The 19,494-nt window shown below is 37.1% G+C and overlaps 1 protein-coding gene across 4 annotated transcripts in view; it reads left to right on the forward strand.

Annotated features, from left to right (window-relative positions):
* Nucleotides 1-19,494, forward strand: part of MAN1A1 (mannosidase alpha class 1A member 1) — a 166,365-nt gene that overhangs the window by 88,957 nt on the left and 57,914 nt on the right. For all 4 annotated transcript variants that reach the window (XM_021082358.2, XM_085009448.1, XM_085009443.1 and 1 more), the window contains 1 exon segment: nucleotides 5,861-5,955. In XM_021082358.2, the coding sequence (XP_020938017.2) occupies nucleotides 5,861-5,955 (95 nt within the window).

A 19,494-nucleotide genomic window follows, 5' to 3' on the forward strand; every position in this document is an offset into this window, starting at 1 on the left:
TAAATATTCTTGTACAGTTCTTCAGGGATCTGCAAACTAGAAAGGCAAAGAAAGCCATACATCTTGTTTGCAGCCTTGTCTAATCCTATGTGTGAGGGTAAAGTAAAAAGATAAATTTTTTTTTGATAGGTTCTAAAATCTCAAGTTTTTTAAACTTTTGGCTAAAAACAGCAGTAAGACTGTGATGATGTTATTTAAGTATAATGAAAAGATACAGTCTGGATGTAGTTATTTTGAAATTTTTAACTTTAGACCATAAAAATTTCTATTTAAACCTATTTGTAAGTTACGTGCTTGAAAGATTATTTTAGAAACTATTTCATCATATTTTACCATCCTTCTTTCAAAACATTTTATTAGTTGTGATTTTTGATATGAAAGTAATCAGAATCTCTATAATAGGGAATCTTGTTGAAGATTCCTTTTGGTCATTAGATGTCTGCCCACTTCAAGCTGGTTGGTCCAAGTTGCACAGAAAACTCTGTTTAGTTTTTTTGTTTTTGTTTTTTGGGTTTGTTGTTTGTTTGTTTTTGCTTTTTATGGCCATACCTGTAGCATATGGTATTTCCCAGGCCAAGGTCAATAGCCTAGTGGAATAGGATAGAACATTTCATAGCCTACACCACAGCCACAGCAACCCCACATCGGATCCAAGCCACCTCAGCAACGCCAGATCCTTAACCCCTTGAGTGAGGTCAGGGACTGAACCTGCATCCTCATTGATACTAGTCAGATTCTTAACCTGTTGGGCCACAACGGGAAATACAAACCCTGTTTGCTTTTAATGTTCATTAAAAAAAAAAAAAAAAAAAAAAAAAAGAATATGTCTTCTGTTAGCATGGATTACATCTTATCACCTGTCATTTTTCATCTTGCTTTCTTAATTAACTTTATAAAATCCTCCCTACCAAATATAAGTATTAACAAGCCATGGAAACTGAGATTGACTAAGAATTGGATGGCAAATTAACACTTTCTATCTTTATAAAAAATTATGATAGTTTTGCCTTTTTGCCAGTCTCATTTTAGTACTAGCTTTGTGACTTCTGAGTGCTAGTTTTGTTTTGTTTTGTTTTGTTTTCAGGAATAAATCAAAACTTGAAATGATCAGCCCTGCTTTCCCATTTCACTGGGAAAACTAAGAACCAGAAAAGTTAAGTGGGGGCCCAGGTCAGTAGTAGTGGAGCCAATCCTAGGATCCAAGTGCTGGCCCACATCCAGTGCCCCCTCCAAAATGCCCTGCCCCACTTGAAGGAACACTGAAGGACCAGTGCTTTTTATAATCATTTGCTTTTGAGCACATTATCTAAGACATGCTAGTTAAAACTTAGCTGCCTTTTAGAATGATCGTGACATTTTGCCTTCCTTATTTTAACAATATTAACTTTGTAAGATATTTTGGAATTTTACTACTCCCCATTCTGGGTAGAGAGATTTTTTTTTGAGAATCTGGATTCCTGCTCCAAGTAACTAACCTCTCTCCATGTCTCAAGAGGAGGTAGTAAATCAGACTTTAAGAATTGGAATTGATTTAGACTTAGGTATGATTTCATTTAAAGCATCAATAAGTTAATTAATGTTTTCATCCAAAAACTGTTTTGTAATTGTGCCCAAGCTTGAGACTCCAGAATGCTTGATATAATTATTTGCAGACAATGGAAGCCAGTGGAATAGGATAGAACACTTTGCACATACTAGAATGTTAGTGTTTTCTCATTACAGTGCTCCAGGTCTATTTATTAATATTTAATTCATTCATTCATTTATTGAATGAACATTTATTGAATACCAGCTACTTTGCTGGATACTAGGTGCATACATACAGCAACAAAAAGACAAGGTCCCTCCCCTCATGAAGCTTATGTCTAGTGAGGTTGCCAAGCAGATAACAACTAAGCAAGTAAGATAATTAGGATGTGATGAAGAGTAGGATGGAAATAAACAAGGTGGTATGATAAACAATAAATAAGAATGGCCAACTTTATGTGGGGTTGTTAAGAAAGACCTCTCTTCAAATGGACATTTAGGCAGATTCCTGAAGTTAAGAGGTAGGCAAAGAGGCATGCAAAGTGGTAGAGAAAGGGCATTGCAGTGAGAGGAAACAGCAAAGGCTGAAACCTTGAGATGGGAAGGGTTGCTGTTTCCTATCTGTTAACTGAGATTATAAATATCTTCCCACCTCCTATTCATAGGCATACTGTGGTGATACCAATAATTAATTCAAAAGGACCAAATCTGGGTTGGATATGTGTAATAGGCAGTGAAGGAGAAATGAAAATTTTTTCTCTACTTTTAAAGAAAAGAAAACTACTTTGGGATACAGGAGAGTAACACAAGAAGACATTTAGAAATCTGGATCTCATCTTTTATAATCAGATGCTGTGCTGCGTGATGCCTGTTGTCAGTGCAGAAGTTCAAAGAAGGCAAAGATCTTTGCCTGGAATTGGGACTTGACCAGGGCTTTGGAGAATGGGTGCATTTGGATTGGCCAACAGGAGGCAGAACAGGGTGTTTCAGAATGAGCTAACTGTGTAAATCAACGTACTAAGAAGGCATGACACACCCACAAAATGTAATTATGCAAGAAAATGGAAGTGCTAACTGTGGTAATCATTTTGCAGTATATACGTTATCAAATCAACATGTTGTACACCTTAAATTTACACAAATTTATATGTCAATTATATCTCAGTGAATCTGAGGGGAAAAACATTTTTTAAGAAAGGTGCTAAAGTGGACTGAACTTGAATGAGTATTTGAGACTCTGAAGACTCAAGTTGGAGCCAGAATGATCTTTGAAAGAACAGAAGATAATAGATGGTTTGACTCATAGAGGTCATTGAAAAGACCATAGATCTGTTCTGATTTGATGTTTTAGACAACAGAGAGAATCATTGTGGTTTCTTGAATAAGAAAATTGGTAAAAAGAGAAATTTGGTAATGTAGATACAGCCTAATGGAGACAGAAGGGGAAATCCTGGAGAATTGAAGACTAGGTAGAAGGATCTTCTTTGCTGTTGTGTACCTTCATTGTACCTGGTGATGGAAATATGGACTACTATGTTCATATCACAGAAAGGAAATGGGCTGCATTTGAGGTGTTTCCTCAAACTTTAATGTCGATGCTTAATAACTGAAGAGTGGTAAATCAAAAGTCAAAGTGGATGCTCTCTTGAGCCCCAGGGACTGGCTGAACAGTAGTGTCAGTGATAGAACTGGGGAAATTTGCCTTGGACATTAATGATGGATTTCACCTTGGACGTATTAAGTTTCAAAAGACAGCAAGATGCCCAGATTGTGATGTGAGTGTATAAGTGCAGAAATAAAGCCAAAATGAAAAGTAATGCAAATGGTGGTGAAACCGAGGGTTTAGCTCTTGAGAATGAATGCCTGTGATTAAGAGTATGTGTCTGAGGTTTGGGGAGGCATACTTATGTGTCCACACGCATGCACGCACGCGCACACACACAAACACATGTATAGGGAACCCGAGTAGAACATAAAAAAACAGCAGTTGGATTAAAGACAAGACGAAAAAGAATTTCAGGCAGTAGGGAAAGTTCTTGGGGAAATACCATTGCCATTACCACTAACCTTTTAGGCTGATAACCATGTGTTCTAAGGTCATTAAATATAATAATTCACTCATTTCTTCCCACAACCTTTAAAGTAGCAAATGTTATCTTTATCCCCATTTTATAGATGGGGATGTTTAGACACAGGTAGATTAAGCAATTTGCCCAAGATTACCCAATTCAAAAAAGTAGAACTGAAATTCAAATGTAGGCATTGTGTCTTCAAAGCCTGAGCCCTTAACTCCCATGCCGTATGGTTATAATATCCATGGTGGTGTTTTAATTACAAGTCTGAATTCCATCTTATGTAAATCTCTTGAGAAGGAGTTAATTAATTAACAGTTTTAAAAGTTGGGTGGAAACTAGAAAGTTAGCAGATGGCTGGGCAGCAATTGGATAATCCCTTATAGCAAAAGAGAACTTGGAATTCTCTAAGATAGGACAGAGACAGGAAAGGAAGAACATGCCTTTTGGTATATTTTTCTCTCTCCTCATCTTCTAGTCACTGTTCATTGTTGATTCCAGAAATTGTCTTTTTTTTAATTGGTGATTTTTTTTTATTACACAGGAAAATTTACTAGAGCTCAGAGAGGTTAAAATTTAAGAGAGTGATACTAATAATTTGTGGGAAAAAAATGATACCCCTATTTTTTAGTGCCTTATTTATTACAGAGGTCTGTGTCCATTTGTATCAGAAGAATACTGGTTTATCTTGACTGTCAACCAGATTTGTAACTGAAAACTCATTATGGTTTTCTTGAGTTTCATTACAAACAGTTAGATTCCGAAAGAGTAGGACTTTAGAAATAGTGTCCACATTTGTATTGCTGGATTATCTCTAGTTTGGAATCCTCTGTGCCTGGATGTCTCTGTGCAGAAGCTCAGGTCTTTGGGCAGGGCGTATAGACTGGAACCCTCCCCTTTGGAGAAGCCACACAAGACTTGGACAGTGGCTCTAAGGAATGCTTTCCCTTGCTGGCAGAGGACTTTTCTTCCGTTTCCCCTGCTTTCCAGGGCTCTCTCAGCCTTTCTCATATTTCCCCTGTTTGAGGAAGAGGCAGAAGGAAATAGTAAGTCCCCGACCCATTGCACTCAGTCATGCCGTATGGCAAGGAGAAAGGACAGGCTACCCGCTTGCTGCCACAGCTGGAGCAAGGAAAGCTGAAACAGTCCTTCCTTCAATGAATTAACTCAGTGCTTTTCTTTGGACCTAAAACTGCGACTGGATGTCACCCAATTAATCTCCCTAAAGCATAGTTCTGCTCAAGTAAACTGGCTGCTCAAGGACTTTCAATATTTTTCCATTGTAACTGAATAAAATCCTTAGCCTTATATTTATGGCCCCTCCTGCTATGGCCCATGCTGTGTATGTTAGGTACCAGTGTTCTCCTTTGCTTTTGACAAGCAAGCTCACCTATTTCCTTTCTTCTGCAGGCCCCCACTTGCCTGTGTCTGTGCTTATATTCTTCCACTGAAGCCTTCAGGAATGCCCTTCTACTTCCCACACTCATGTCCGTCTCGAGTGTCATTAATCCCTGTTACATGCTACATACAACCCTTACCTGAAATCCATCTCCATCAGATGGATCTGAACTCCTAGAGGATTTTACATCAGGCTCTCATTGTATCTGCATTCCAGATATTTATGTGCTTAAATTGCCTTCTTTGCTAAATTTTGGGCAGGATTTGTATCTAATTTAGTTCTTTATCTTCCACCTCAGCTACACTTAATGTCAGAGGAAGTTAAAATGACAAAGGGCTAAGAGGACATTTAGATTACTCATAAGAATATATCTTTTTGTAACTTCTCCTTTCTCTGTGCACTAGTAAATAAGTGAAGCTGGAATAGGACCAGAGCTCTTGATTTTCACTCCAGGGCTTAGCCACCAACAACAGTGGTTCTCACCTTGGCTTGCACGTTGGAGTCACTGCCATCACCTGTGGTGCTTAAAAGAATTCCGATCTGGGAGCCTCAAACCATAGAAATAGAATCTCAGGAGTGCAACCCAGACATCAGTATTATTATTATTATTATTATTATTATTATTATTATTATTATTATATCTCCCACATGGTTCTCATGTGCAACGGAGATTGGTAATAAATGCCCCACAGCACAATGGGCCCTGAACCATTCTTATTTTCCTAGGTAATTCTATTATTCTGAAAAAATTTATTTTTTTCATATAAAAAATGTAAGTGGAAATGTGCTCAATGTGAGATAGTAGTATAGCACATTTTGTTTTGCTTACAACAGTAGCTTACTTAACTGTTTAACTTTTCAGATATTTCGAAAGAAAGCAGTGGAACTTGGGGTAAAATTGCTACCTGCATTTTATACTCCCTCTGGAATACCTTGGGCATTGCTGAATATAAAAAGGTAACACTCTTCATTTTTGACAAAGTTTTAAGTTGAAATATTCAAGATTGTGGTCTAACAAATACACACCAGATGGATGATTACTTGGATGATGTTGGTGACTGATACCATTGGGAGTCTTGGTGTCTTTGTATTGGGAGGTTTTTTGTGGTTTTCAGTATTCCATGGCTTTAGATGGGTCCCCATCATGGAATTGAATGACCCCCAAAAGAGAGATCCACACAAGACATGATGAGGTTTTCACTATTTCATGATGGTGTTGCATCAGTGATACTCTCTGTCTCCATAGATTCCAAGAGTATCCCATTATCTGTAACATTGTCATCAAAGCATTTCACTTCCAAAGAAGCCACTTCCTCAGATCACTTACTTCAGTTAAGCTACTTGTCAGAGATATCAGAGTTACAACACCTAGACTAATCAGATTGCTCATGGAATGAGCTGGTGTAATTGAAGCATGCTGCTCACCCAATTATAAGAGGGATGGCAACTGCTCCACTGACCTAGATCAACCCATCCTTCTCCCTCCATTGGGTGGAGATCCCTGATGTGCTAAGTCCCTGAAAATATGGCCCCGAGAAACATCTTGGCTGAACAGATTCCATGGTATTCTACCAAGAAGTAGTTTAAATTTTCATGATAACTTGAGTATTTTGTTAATAAACAATTTTATTTAAAACTTTCTTCTTAACTCCTTCTTCCCCATGAGTAATTAATTGCATGTATATCTTTTTGTGATGATGATGATGATAGCTGTTTTATCTTCATAAAATATGAACCTTGGTTCTAGGTACTTTACAAATATTACCACATTTAATCCACAGAACACACCAGTAATGTCAGTACTGTTGTTATCCCCATTTTACTAATCAGGAGTCACACAGAGATTAAATCATTTGCCTAACATCATACCATATGTAAATGCCAGAGCTGGAGTATGTACTTAGATGATTACACACACACTGATTCACAGGCACAAATTAAACAGCTTTCTTGTTTTAGAAACGCCAAGAGGATGTACAGGGTGACTTGGCAGGATTAATGCACATTTCTTCTTAATTATTGATTTTAGTGACAATCTTTACTAAAATTAATCATGAAGAATCACGAAACTGGTTAATCAGTTAAGTGTCATGCTTTTGTGTGTGTGTTTGTATGTCATATACCGGTATCTTGAAGTTACCCTGTACCTGTCTATAATTTTATGTATGTATGTGTGTTTATGTGTGTGTGTTTGGGGTTGAGGTGGGGTATTGAGGCAGTGAGACAGGTCCACTCCCTGCACCTTATTAAATTGAGGTAGTTCTCTACTGTATAAGGTGGTATCTTAGGATGTGTTCTTCCCTTTGGGGTCCTTTGCTTTCTCTGTCAGCTTGTAGATGGTATGGGCTGTAGGGTCCTAAGGCAGGAGTAGGTATAGATGATCAGCTGGGAGGTAGCATGGTGTTTGGAGATCCATGAGTTTTTTATTTGGCTCATGTAGATCACCTATATGACCTTCCTTATCTTCAGGCTTTGTATTTATAGATAGTATTCTGACCTTGAAACTACGCTGTTATTGAAATAAGATCTAACAAAACACCGTACACATTTAACACATATTTTTCCTACCTGTCCTCTGAGAAGAATGACGTGGGTATAATAGGTCACTGAGTTGATTATTAAGAGACCAGGTTCTAGGTATTTTATAGGTATTCTAGGTTTGTCTTGAAAGCAATCATTTAAACTCTCCAGGCTTATTTGTAAACTGAAAGTTAGGCTACTTTACTAGATTTTGTTGGTTTGTTTGTTTGTTTTGGCAAACCTTTTCAGATTCATGGCTTATTGTGAAATTCTGGTGAAATGGCCTTCTCCTCTTAAAATACATATTCCTGATTACACATATTTTTACTTAATTTCCAAAAAGTAACAGTACAATAGGAGCCCACCTAGGACCTAAAGGCCCCAGGTTTAAAATACTGGAGTGAATAATCACTACAACTTTCTACTCTAAGATGCTGTGGAGGTAGTTATTATTGCTTCCTAAAAAGTAATGGAATTAGATAAAGGCCTCCTAAAACTAATAGAGATGTGGATCTACATCTTTCCAAAGTTCAGTCGATTATTATAAGGTGCTAATATCATTTAATTAATTCTAGCCTCCCTTGAAATAAGCATAGGAAATTGGATTGTTTTAAAGCATATTTAACCCAGTGTTTATTTTTTACAGCCAAGAGGATTTTTCCTTAGTTAAAGCTATCCTTTGTGTACAGTGGAGATATTTTTCAGTACGTAATGGAATACTTCTAAAAACTCTTCAATACTGAATCTTCTATTATCTTTTTATCTGTATCTCTTGAAAATTCATTAACTAGGGCTTTTAACTTTTTTTCAGGAGACCTTATTTTGAATTCACAGTATTTTACATTATTTTACAGTATCTTACATTAGAACTTTTGTTTAATTTCAAAGGCTACAGGGAAATTATTTGGGGTCAAAAATAATATGCCATTTCATTGATGTATTCTCTAATGTTTTCAAGTTAAATTAGAGGAAATTAGGTGATCATTTTAACAACTGATAGGAACACTTTTAATTTCTTTCTGGCAACCTGTATGAATTCACACAATAAGCCTTGGCAAAATTAATAGTTATATCAACCAACTGAAATTCCTCCTAACCCTTTGCCCAATCAAGTATGCTCATGGAATCCTCTTTCCTTCCAGCTGCGAACCTGATTTATCATCTCGAAGAATTTTCTCTCAGGGACAAAAACAGCACTTCAGCTCTATCTGCAATAATTACATTTCAAGATGTGCTGTTGATGTCAACCTGCACATATATGCTGTTTTCTCTGAATCTCTGTATTTTCACAGTACAGGCCAGGGGACAAGGGACAGCTGGCATGGAGCTTATTTTCTAGTTTTTTTGAAGGCTGTCACCAGTAGACATTTCAAAGGAGGTGGGGAAGAATATGTCTGGCAAAATTATATTTTCTTAATTACCTTCTCAGGATAAGGGAGTATTTAAAGAAGGTTGCCCAAGAGAAAAAAAGTGCTTGACGATGCTTTTTAAAATAGCTCCATATTCACTGTTGACTGGCTTTGAAACTCTTGGCAATAATTACGATGGGAAAAGCACAATATGCTGTCTGTAATATCATAATTCTGCTCTTCCGTCTCAATTTTGAAAATAGTTACAGAAGCGAGTCTTTGCCCACACCTTATTGGTATTATCTGTTCACATCCCTCTGGTATTCAGGTTATTGCCTAAAGATAATTGGGAGGAGTTTCCTGGTGGCCCAGTGGGTTAAGGGTCCAGCATTGTCACTGCTATAACTTGGGTTCGATCCCTGGCCCTGTGGGCATTTTGGCCATGGGCATGGCCAAAAAAAAAAAATAAAAAATAATTGGTTTCTTTACCTTTCTTTGTAAAAAATAAGCATTTATTTTAGTCCCTGCTGTAATTAACATTCTATGCTAGGTCTTGGGAAATTTTTCTGTGTCTCTTAACTTTATTTAAAAAGATGATAAACATGGTCTTTCTCTCAGAATATTCACATTCACAGCCTAGTTGGTAAAGCAGAATACATATTTTATATATTATACACTCATTCATTTAATTGACAAATGTAAGGTAGTATGTGCCAAGGAGAGATAATAAGTACTCACCAGGTTGAATTTAAAGCAAGCAGTATTTTGAATTAGGGAGGTTTATGTAAATACATATTTGGAGCCCAAACTCCAATACGCCAAGTTAGATTTCAGTATTTGTGCAAACTGAGAATAGCAGAGACCCTAAATAATTTACTCATATCCTACATTAGAAAGTCTGTCACAAAATATGTTCAGAAGAAAAGTTATAATTATCTTTTCTGCTACATCTATAATACATCCTCAATTCAAGAGCTGCTATATTAAGTTGTAAGTTAATTGAAATTAATGGGTTAATAGCAAGTGGCAATTTGATTGAACAAATACCTGGAAGCTAGGCACAGTACCTGATTAGAACAACATACTTGCTTCACCAGTATGACAGTAGAATGAAGATGGGTTAAGTTATATAACACTTCTGCTAAACGGAAAACATTACCATTTTAACAGATTAGATTTTGGTAGAACTCCACTTCTCTAATGTGAAAATGTCAAAATTCAATGTTTGATTTTGTTACTACTATTAGCAAGAGGCCCTATGCATTTTTTTTCCTCCAGCCTAAAGAAGAAAAATCACCTCTCTGGTTTGTAAAATCAAGCGTTTTACCATTTCCACATTTCCAGGTATAATTTCAGGCTAAGTAGAATAAATGCATTAATTTGGAGTTTTCTAAGCGTGTTCTTAATTTAAAATAATACAGTTAGTGTTGCTATTATTCATTTCTATCACAAGGCATATAGTCTGGGCATTCCTAACAATTATTCTGTCTTTATTATGAGTTAGTTTTAGCACTTCTTTCTCTTTGTGGATTTCTCTGAACTGACACGTCCCTGGTGGTTATATTAGGTTAATGGAACTATCTACAGCATGTGCTTTTATTGTACTCATCAAGGAGTGTACTAGGAAATGACTGACCTCTATTCCAGCTCTCATTAGAAAGCAAAGCAATGAATGAGCCACAACTCCCTCACCTGTTTTTTACTTCCTGCCTTGTGTAGCTTTATTTACTGTCTACTCTAATTATCCAACAGAAATTCATACTATGTCATTAGTTACACTGCAGTTTGTATTATTATAATTAAATTGCAAATTGCTTTACTTTAACCTGAAATGGGGCCTTAATTAAGAATAGTACATAGTTTAATGTTTTCTAATAGTGAAAGATTATCCTGTATGAAGCATGTAGTATGTATTTTGTAACAAACCCCCTTTTGGGGTTTCTTAATACTTTGGTGATATAAAATGCTTAAATATTAAATTATAGTTGGTTAGTTTTAATAGACACAAATTACAAAAGACAGACTAATTAGGTTAAATATTTTAAAAAAATATTTCCCATGTATCTCCCTTTATTTGTACTCGGCCATCAAAATATAAACTTCTGGAGTTCCCACTGTGGTGCAGTGGGTTAAGGACCTGACATTGTCTTTTCAGTGGCTCAGGTTGCTGCTGAGACATGGGTTCGATCCACAGCACAGTGTGTTAAGGGTCCAGCATTGCCGCAGCTGCAGCTCTGATTCAATCCCTAGCCCAGAAATTAATTTCCATATGCCACACGTGTGGTCAAAAAAAAAAGAAATATAAACTTATTCATTATTAAATTTGCTGGGTTTTTTGGGTTTTTGGTTTTCATTTTTTTGGGGGGCTGCACCCATGGCATGTGGAAGTTCCCAGGCTAGGTGTCAAATCAGAGCTACAGCTGCTGGCCTGCACCACAGCCACAGCAACACCAGATCCCAGCCTTGTCTGAGACCTACACCACAGCTCATGGCAACACTGGATCCTTAACCCACTGAGCAAGGCCAGAGATCAAACCTGCATCCTCATGGGTACTATTCAGGTATGTTTCTGCTGAGCCACAACAGGAACTCCCTGTTTTTTAAAGTATCTGTATTCAGATTTGAAAGAAGTGTATTAAAATGAAACAGAATGTCACTCCATACTTTAACATCATAAGAATGTTAAAAATACCAAGAAGCAAATTTTCCGATGTGAATAGATCAAACTTATTTAATGCTCTGCTAATATTCTAAGGAGCAAAATAGTACTTCGTTATCCTAAAAATGTTCTGTTGCAGTTATATAGCCCAAGTATAAAATCAGAGCTGCGTGTTATAGTTTATCTTTTATTTATGTTTTATGGATCTGTTAACATAAGTTCTACCAATTCTAAAAAAGTAAAAAAAAAAAAAAAAAGCTTCAATCTTTCCAGGTATTTTAAACTAACCTGCTTTATGTTTTTTTTTTTTTTCTAATGGGATATTTTGTTATATTGAGTTCCCCTCTTTTATCTATTTGAATTCATTCAGCCATTTATACTCTTCAGGAAATAATAATAATCATACCTTGAGGTTTTAATACTGACATGCACAAAGTTACTAATATCATACATCAGAATATTATTACCATAGTTAAGCTACTATTTATTAGCATTGTCATAGTTCTTGGCCTTGAAAAATTCACTTGTTTGTCTTCTCATAAGTATAACTAATATAGCAATGATAGTATCTATCTTAATGACCTCATAAGGCATTTTTATGGAAATCTAAATGAATTAGTATGTAGAAGATTGAAAAAAAAGTGCCATGAAATAAATGTAAATTGTAATTGTTGTTAATTTATGGTTTTATTGTCATTTTAAATTATAAAATAGCATATCTATGTCTGTATATATTTTGTGTGCTGTGTATATATATGTATATATAACTACATATATATATGTATGTATATATATATAACAGTAAAATGGCATATAGCTAAAACTGACTTGGTTCTGATGCCTTTTTATGATAATCCTGTGTTTAAGCCACTTGTTGCTTCTAACACATTCTTAAACTTGAGTTCCATTTTCCTAGGTCGGGAAGGAAGATGGTATTAGCAGAATTGTGGAAAGAATATATCCTCATACACTGTGTAGGACTGTGGTTGCTCCATGCTGAAACAATTATTATTTTTTAATTACTTTGGAATCAGCCTATAGGATCAAATTTCTCTCAAATTATATTTATTGGTGAATTATCTTCTAGAAATAAGAACAGTTCAATCCATGGGATTTAAAAAGACTGTGAGGTAATAATAAAATGTAACATTCTTTTCCCAAGTCCTGCATGCCAGCTAGTGCTTGATTAATATGGCACAAGCCTAATCTATGAAAAGATGTGTATATTCTTGCTATAAACATCCACATAGCCCTACTTTCTAGTTCTTGGGCTGTCCTACTTCTAATAAGGGTCTGACTGCTGTGGTTACTTTCTATTAGTGATCCTCAGCCTTCTCAGTGCTTTAGTATAACTGGGGCATTTTAAAAATATCATTATTGCCTCTCTACCCTCCACTCCGTTTCAATTGGCTTAGAGTAAGATCCTGGCATTTTTTTAAGCCTCCAGCCATTCCAGTGTTCATGTAAATTTGAGAATCACTGCTCTAAGTCTAGTATTTTTCTCCTAAGGATTGCTTCATTTCTCTTTTTAATTACCTTTGAAAACTTTTCCCTCCCCATTGATGGTCAGTTTAATTATTGAAATAAGGAAGTACATTAGACAGTTGCGGAGTTCCCGTTGTGGCGCAGTGGTTAACGAATCCAACTGGGAACCATGAGGTTGCGGGTTCGGTCCCTGCCCTTGCTCAGTGGGTTAACGATCCGGCATTGCCATGAGCTGTGGTGTAGGTTGCAGACACGGCTCGGATCCCGCGTTGCTGTGGCTCTGGCGTAGGCTGGCGGCTACAGCTCCGATTCAACCCCTAGCCTGGGAACCTCCATATGCCGCGGGAGTGGCCCAAAGAAATAGCAAAAAGACAAAAAAAAAAAAAAAAAAAAAAAAAAGAAGTATATTAGTTAGTTGGTTTGAAAATACCCAGCTTTAGTAGAACAGTGGTTCTCAACCTTTAGAGTCTATAGGAATTGGCTAGAGGGCTTTTTTTGTTTTGTTTTCCTTTTACAGCCGCATCTGCAATATATGGAAGTTGCCAGGAGGCTGCAGTCAAATTGGAGCTATTGGCCTACACCACAGCCACAGTACCAGCAGATCCGAGCCACAACCGAGACCTGTGCCATAGCTTACAGCAACGCTGGATCCTTAACCCACTGAGTGGGGCCAGGGATCGAACCCTCATCCTCACAGACACTATGTCGGGTTCTTAACCTACTGAACCACAATGGCAATTCCTAGAGGGCTTGTTAAAGTGCTTATTGCTGGGCCCCACCCACAGAATTTCTAAATTCAGGTTTTTCATCAGGATTGATCATTTGCATTTCTTACCAGATCCCAACTGATGGAGAGACTAACTGATGCTTCTGCTCCAAAGACCACACTTAGAGAACCATTGTAATAGAAGAAGCTGTTTAGATTCTTAAATCTAAACATCTGAATCATCTGAGCTGTTTAGATTCTTAAATCTCAGAGGTGCTCAGTGAGGCACCTAACTCCAAATATCCACAGGGTGGAGTTGGGGGATAAGGGGGTCTGTTTTTATGATTAATTTCCTTTGTTAATAATTACTCAACATTTTCATTTATGCCTAAGCAGTTTGTTGCTTCTTCTGGAAACCAGATAATTCCAGACATTAATTACCCAAAAAAAGAGTTTACATGTCCTTTTTCCACTTGCAATATATATGTTTTTAATCCAGTAAGACTAGAAAGCAGAATTTGGGCCATTTTAGCATAGAGGGATAAAAAAGCATTTTTAATTAAGGATTTCAGGATAACTGTTAAAAAAAAAAAAAAAAAAAAAAGGAGCCATTTCGGTAAAGCCATTCTTGTTGCTTCAGGCAAAGCAACTTTATTAAAAGCAGCTGGTGACCTGTCCTTGTACCTGAAGACATTCCAGAGCCCAAGAAAAGAGGTGAGGTTATCCTTCCACCAGAGGTAGAGGATACGTGGGCTTCTCTCCAAGCTTCAGATCACTACATCCATGCCAGGTACTCAGTAGCCTGACCAAACTAAAGGCATTTATTTATAAGGATGGCAACATTTAATTTAAATGCACTTTGTATGTAGCCTCCTTTATTGAGACTTAAGCGACCAGCAATTCTCAGCAGAAGGTGCTTTGCTGTTCCTTAATCATATGTTTCTTAGAGGCAATAGGAATTTGAAAAGCCTAATGTTAGATGAACTGTTCTCTTTCTTCCCACTCCTCTGGTCATAATTGAAGTTAATGCCCAGGTAAATGGGGCTTTCAGGGTCTTCTGTTTCCTGGAGAAAGAAGCAGATTCTAATCTGTCTCTGAACACAGGCTCTCACAGTCCTCACTCCTTAAGGCCCCCACCCCTCCTCATTCTCCATGAATCCCCATCTGTGGTCTGTTCTCTGTACTCTTGGGAAGACAGTGGCAGAAAAATGACATGTGCGAGGTACTAGGCTGGCTGATGTTCTGTTCAACTGTGGATTAGATATCGAAAAAAAATTCTTTTTGTAGATTTCCATAAGGTCCTGCCTTTAAGGCTCGGTTACAGCATGAGTAAAGTGCAGAAATGTATCAGAGGTGATGTGGAGGCAATTTAGAGACAATCTCTCCCAAGAGAATCACTTAAATCCTTTAAAAAACGATTTGTGGTGTGTGGGAAGTCTGTTAAGAGGCCTTCCTTACTCTTCAGTCTTCGGCAGATAGATTCTTGGTACAGAATCCACAGGACAGGATTGTTAAATAGGACCATGACTTTTCCCACAGGATCCCCACCATTTAAGTGGTTAACTCACTAGGAAAATTTTGTTTAAGGACAATTATAGTTATTTGAATGCAATAAACTCAAAGAGCCTTTCATCTCAAGATTTTCAAATGCATGGAACTATAGTGTTTTACAGACTCAGCTTTGTTCACTGTGTTCACGCAATTGGGGGCCAATCAGTCGTGGCAATTTGAAAAGTATTCTGTGTACAGAACTTAGATTAGGAGCAAGTCAGAACACATAATTCACACAGTGCCTTTACAGGTCAGCAGTGGAATACTCTTTTCAAGGAGTTACAATCCCAGGTTTTTAATGAAACAGCAATCAATTTTCCTGTGGCGAATCTCAAGACCAGGCTCACATTGTTCTTGTGGGGCAGACCTTTAAAAAGTTTAGTTATGAAAATTGTTTGAATAGGTGTTTGAAAATCAGCCTGCGTTTCACCGCACTTTCTCAGCCCTTATAATTGTTAATCATTGTAAATATTCAACTAACTATGTTGAATCATTGAGTGGGAATTGGAAGGTCAATATAAAATATTTATGCTACAGCCAATAATTTTTAAAGGACTCACAATCTCGGCAGGTGTATTAACCACTCCGCGTTTCCTGCTTATGCAGTAATGGCTGTAGTTGATCTGTTCTGAAGACTAGGATGAACAATAATTTATTGCGGTCTCTTTTATTAACTGGAACAAGAGAAGTTATGGAGCAATAGTAAAAATTAATTGTAATTTACTAATCTGGAAATTAGCGTGCAGCTGGGCATGAGTAGAGGCAGTGCAATTTGATGATTTAGCAATCATGACAAATTATCTTCATCTGTAAGGTGTAGAGTTGCTAGCTTTCCATTATTTGATTTTTAGTAAGAGACCCAGTTTCAGGAAGACTTTATATGAATGCTCATGTTGGTTTGCCCTTTTATCCTGGAAATGTCAATTGGAGCCTGGCATTATTAATTAAATCTCACTTTCCCTCTTTGTCATGTCATGCTATAGTTTTTATGGAACATTTGTACAAAACAGTGATTACTGGTAATTGACCTGCATATGTTGAATAATCTTAAGATGCTACTGTGAGTTTAATGTACCTTGTAAATTGAGAGGCTTCCAATTAAGTCGAGTTCTTAAGATAATCACTTTCAAAACTAATCAAGTAATAGGACATTAGTAAAGCTCTTATTGACTTAATTGTGACAAATTAATAAACAGACCCAGTGCAATTACTATAATGGCTTTATCAGTGAGCAGTTTTTCCAAAATTTAAGCATGAATCTATTCTACCCCCGGACGTACAATAAAAGCTACATAAGCTGTTTTAAAGGTGGATATTATCTCTAATATCGAGTGTGAGTACATTGTCCACAGAGCTTGGATTTGTTGTGTTTCTTTCTTTCAAAATATGATTACATTGGTTCCAAAGGTCAGTGGATCTTCTTGCCAAGCCCTTAAAGCAGATGATTTTATAAATGATCCATATGCCTTGAACAAATGATTACATATTCTTGTGTTCTCTCCCCTCTGTTTTTCTATGCCCATGCCCTTGGGTTGAAATCCTCTCTCCTGAGAGAACTGTAGAACATCCTGGCCCACTCTGTCTGTCCCTAACTGCTGTCAGCACAGTGATTTTTTATATCTGGTTGGCACTCTGCAAATGGACTTTGGAAAATAAATGAATTATGAAATAGAAATTTGCCATAATTTTTTAATATCTGACAGTGCCAATTCCTATAACTTTGCTGATTGTACGTGTTTAAGAGCATGGCAGCAGAAAGAGCAGGAATATAAGTCAAGCTTATACTACCTTAAAAATAGTGTGACAGGTATATATATTTATACGTATACACATACATTATTTCTCAAAATATATCATGCTATCTGTTTAAGATGCTGCATTTTTACTGAATATAACTATTTAAAAATAATATCACAAAAGTTCATATGATCAGAGTTCCTACATGGCTCAGCAGGTTAAGGACTTGACATAGTCTCCATAAGGCTGCAGGTTCGATCCCTGGTCTCGCCTAGTGGGTTAAGGATTCATTATTGCCACAAGCTATGTCATGGGTCCCAGATGTGACTTGGATCCAGAGCTGAACCTCTGATTCAACCCCCAGCCTGGGAATTTCCATATGCCACAGGTACAGCTGTAAAAAGAAATAATAATCATAATATAATCCCATATCCTTTTTCTCTAAGCCTTGGTTTTCGCATTTGTTAAACTGGGATTAATAAATAGTATCATTTTTACAGGGATAATATTTATGATAGGCTCTGGAAATTTGAGAAGTTGGGGGTCTTTTAGACCCATAAGGGTGAATCACTATGGAATTTCAGGATCCTTTTTTTTTTGTCTTTTTTTTTTTTTTTTTTTTGCTATTTCTTTGGGCCGCTTCTGCGGCATATGGAGGTTCCCAGGCTAGGGGTCGAATCGGAGCTGTAGCCACTGGCCTACGCCAGAGCCACAGCAATGAGGGATCCGAGCCACGTCTGCAACCTACACCACAGCTCATGGCAATGCCGGATCCTTAACCCACTGAGCAAGGGCAGGGACCGAACCCACAACCTCATGATTCCTACTCGGAATCGTTAACCACTGCGCCACGACGGGAACTCCACTATGGAATTTCAGGATCCCAACATCATTATGATAGCCATCCATATTACCTGTGTTGAAGTTAGGAGGGGAGAATGGATTTTCATGTGAAGAAGTGTGTGTGTGTGTGTGTGTGTGGATGTGTGTGATACATATACACACATCTGTAATTCACACAAGCCTTCCATGTGTTCAGTTGATAACCCCTAGTCTTCCTTTAACAAGAGAAATTTTATGGAGTCCTCATTGTCATTGTCATCACCTGGGACAACAAAGGGAACTACACAATGAATCTGCCCAGCTGAACAAGGATTGTTTTTAAATTTTTGGAACCCTAAAATAAGAACTAAAATCGTGGCAGTTTCATTCATTGTGCGGTATAAAAATTGCGGTTCCTGAATTTAACAGGAAAAACTAATATTAACACTGTATAAATTCATCACTTTCAGCCACTTATTTACATGTAATTATCATAGCTAGTTGCATGATAGAATTTGTACTGAACAGTTATTTCAGAACCATAGCCCATGGCTTTTAAGCTTTTTTCCCTCTCTTTTCAGTAAAATATTTTGACCACTCACCGCATAACATATATTTTTATTTGTAAATTGCATATACATGTACCACTCTATTAATGTCACGATCATGTCAAAATGTTCAAGAAATAAAATTGTAAAAGGATAAGATATAGATGAGGAAATAAAATTTTATTAAGAATAAGTGAATGGTATTTTTAGAGCAGTGTGATTTTTTTTTTTAATTTCACTGTAATGCTTGCACTTTCAAAGCAGTGATTAAAAGGTCTTGTTCATGTTTATTTCAAAACTTCATTTTAATTTTGTCCAGGTGGAAAAGATAAAAAGTTGTATTGATGAGAGAAGGTGGTATTGGCTGATTTTCTTCAAACATGATGCTTGTTTCATTTATTTTTTTAAATTATAGTTTATTTACAATATTTCTTCAATTTCTGTTGTACACAGAAATGACACACAGTTCCCTGTGCTGTACAGTAGAACCCCATTGCCTATTCATTCCAAATATAAGAGTTGGGCATCAAACTCCAAACTACCCGTCCATCCCACTCCTTCCTCCCTTCCCCCTGGCAACCACAAGTCTGTTCTCCATGTCCGTGATCTTTTTCTGTTTTGTAGATAGGATCATTGGTGCCATATTTTAGATTCCACATGGAAGGGATATCATATGGTATATGTCTTTCTATTTCTGACATACTTCACTTAGTATGAGAATCTCTAGTTGCATCCATGTTGCTGCAATTGGCATTATTTTGTCCTTTTTAATGGCCGAATAGTATTTCATTGTATATATGTACCACATCGTCTTTTTTTTGCTTTTTAGGGCCACACCTGTGGCATATGGAAGTTCCCAGGCTAAGGGTCGAATCAGAGCTATAGCTATCAGCCTACACCACAGCTGCAGCAATGCCAGATCCGACTGCACCTGCGACCTACACCACAGCTCATGGTGATGCTGGATCCTTGACACACTGTGTGAGGCCAGGGATCAAACCTGCATCCTCATGGATTCTAGTTGGGTTCGTTAACCTCTGAGCCACTACGGGAACTCCTGTACCACATCTTCTTAATCCATTGATCTGTAGATGGACATTTAGGTTGTTTGCATGTTTT

The sequence above is a fragment of the Sus scrofa genome, chromosome 1 (genome assembly GCF_054392235.1).
Source record: "Sus scrofa isolate SSC_HxYL_T2T_F1_AM1 chromosome 1, Sscrofa_HxYL_maternal_Yorkshire_Landrace_v2.0, whole genome shotgun sequence".
Lineage (NCBI taxonomy): Eukaryota > Metazoa > Chordata > Mammalia > Artiodactyla > Suidae > Sus > Sus scrofa.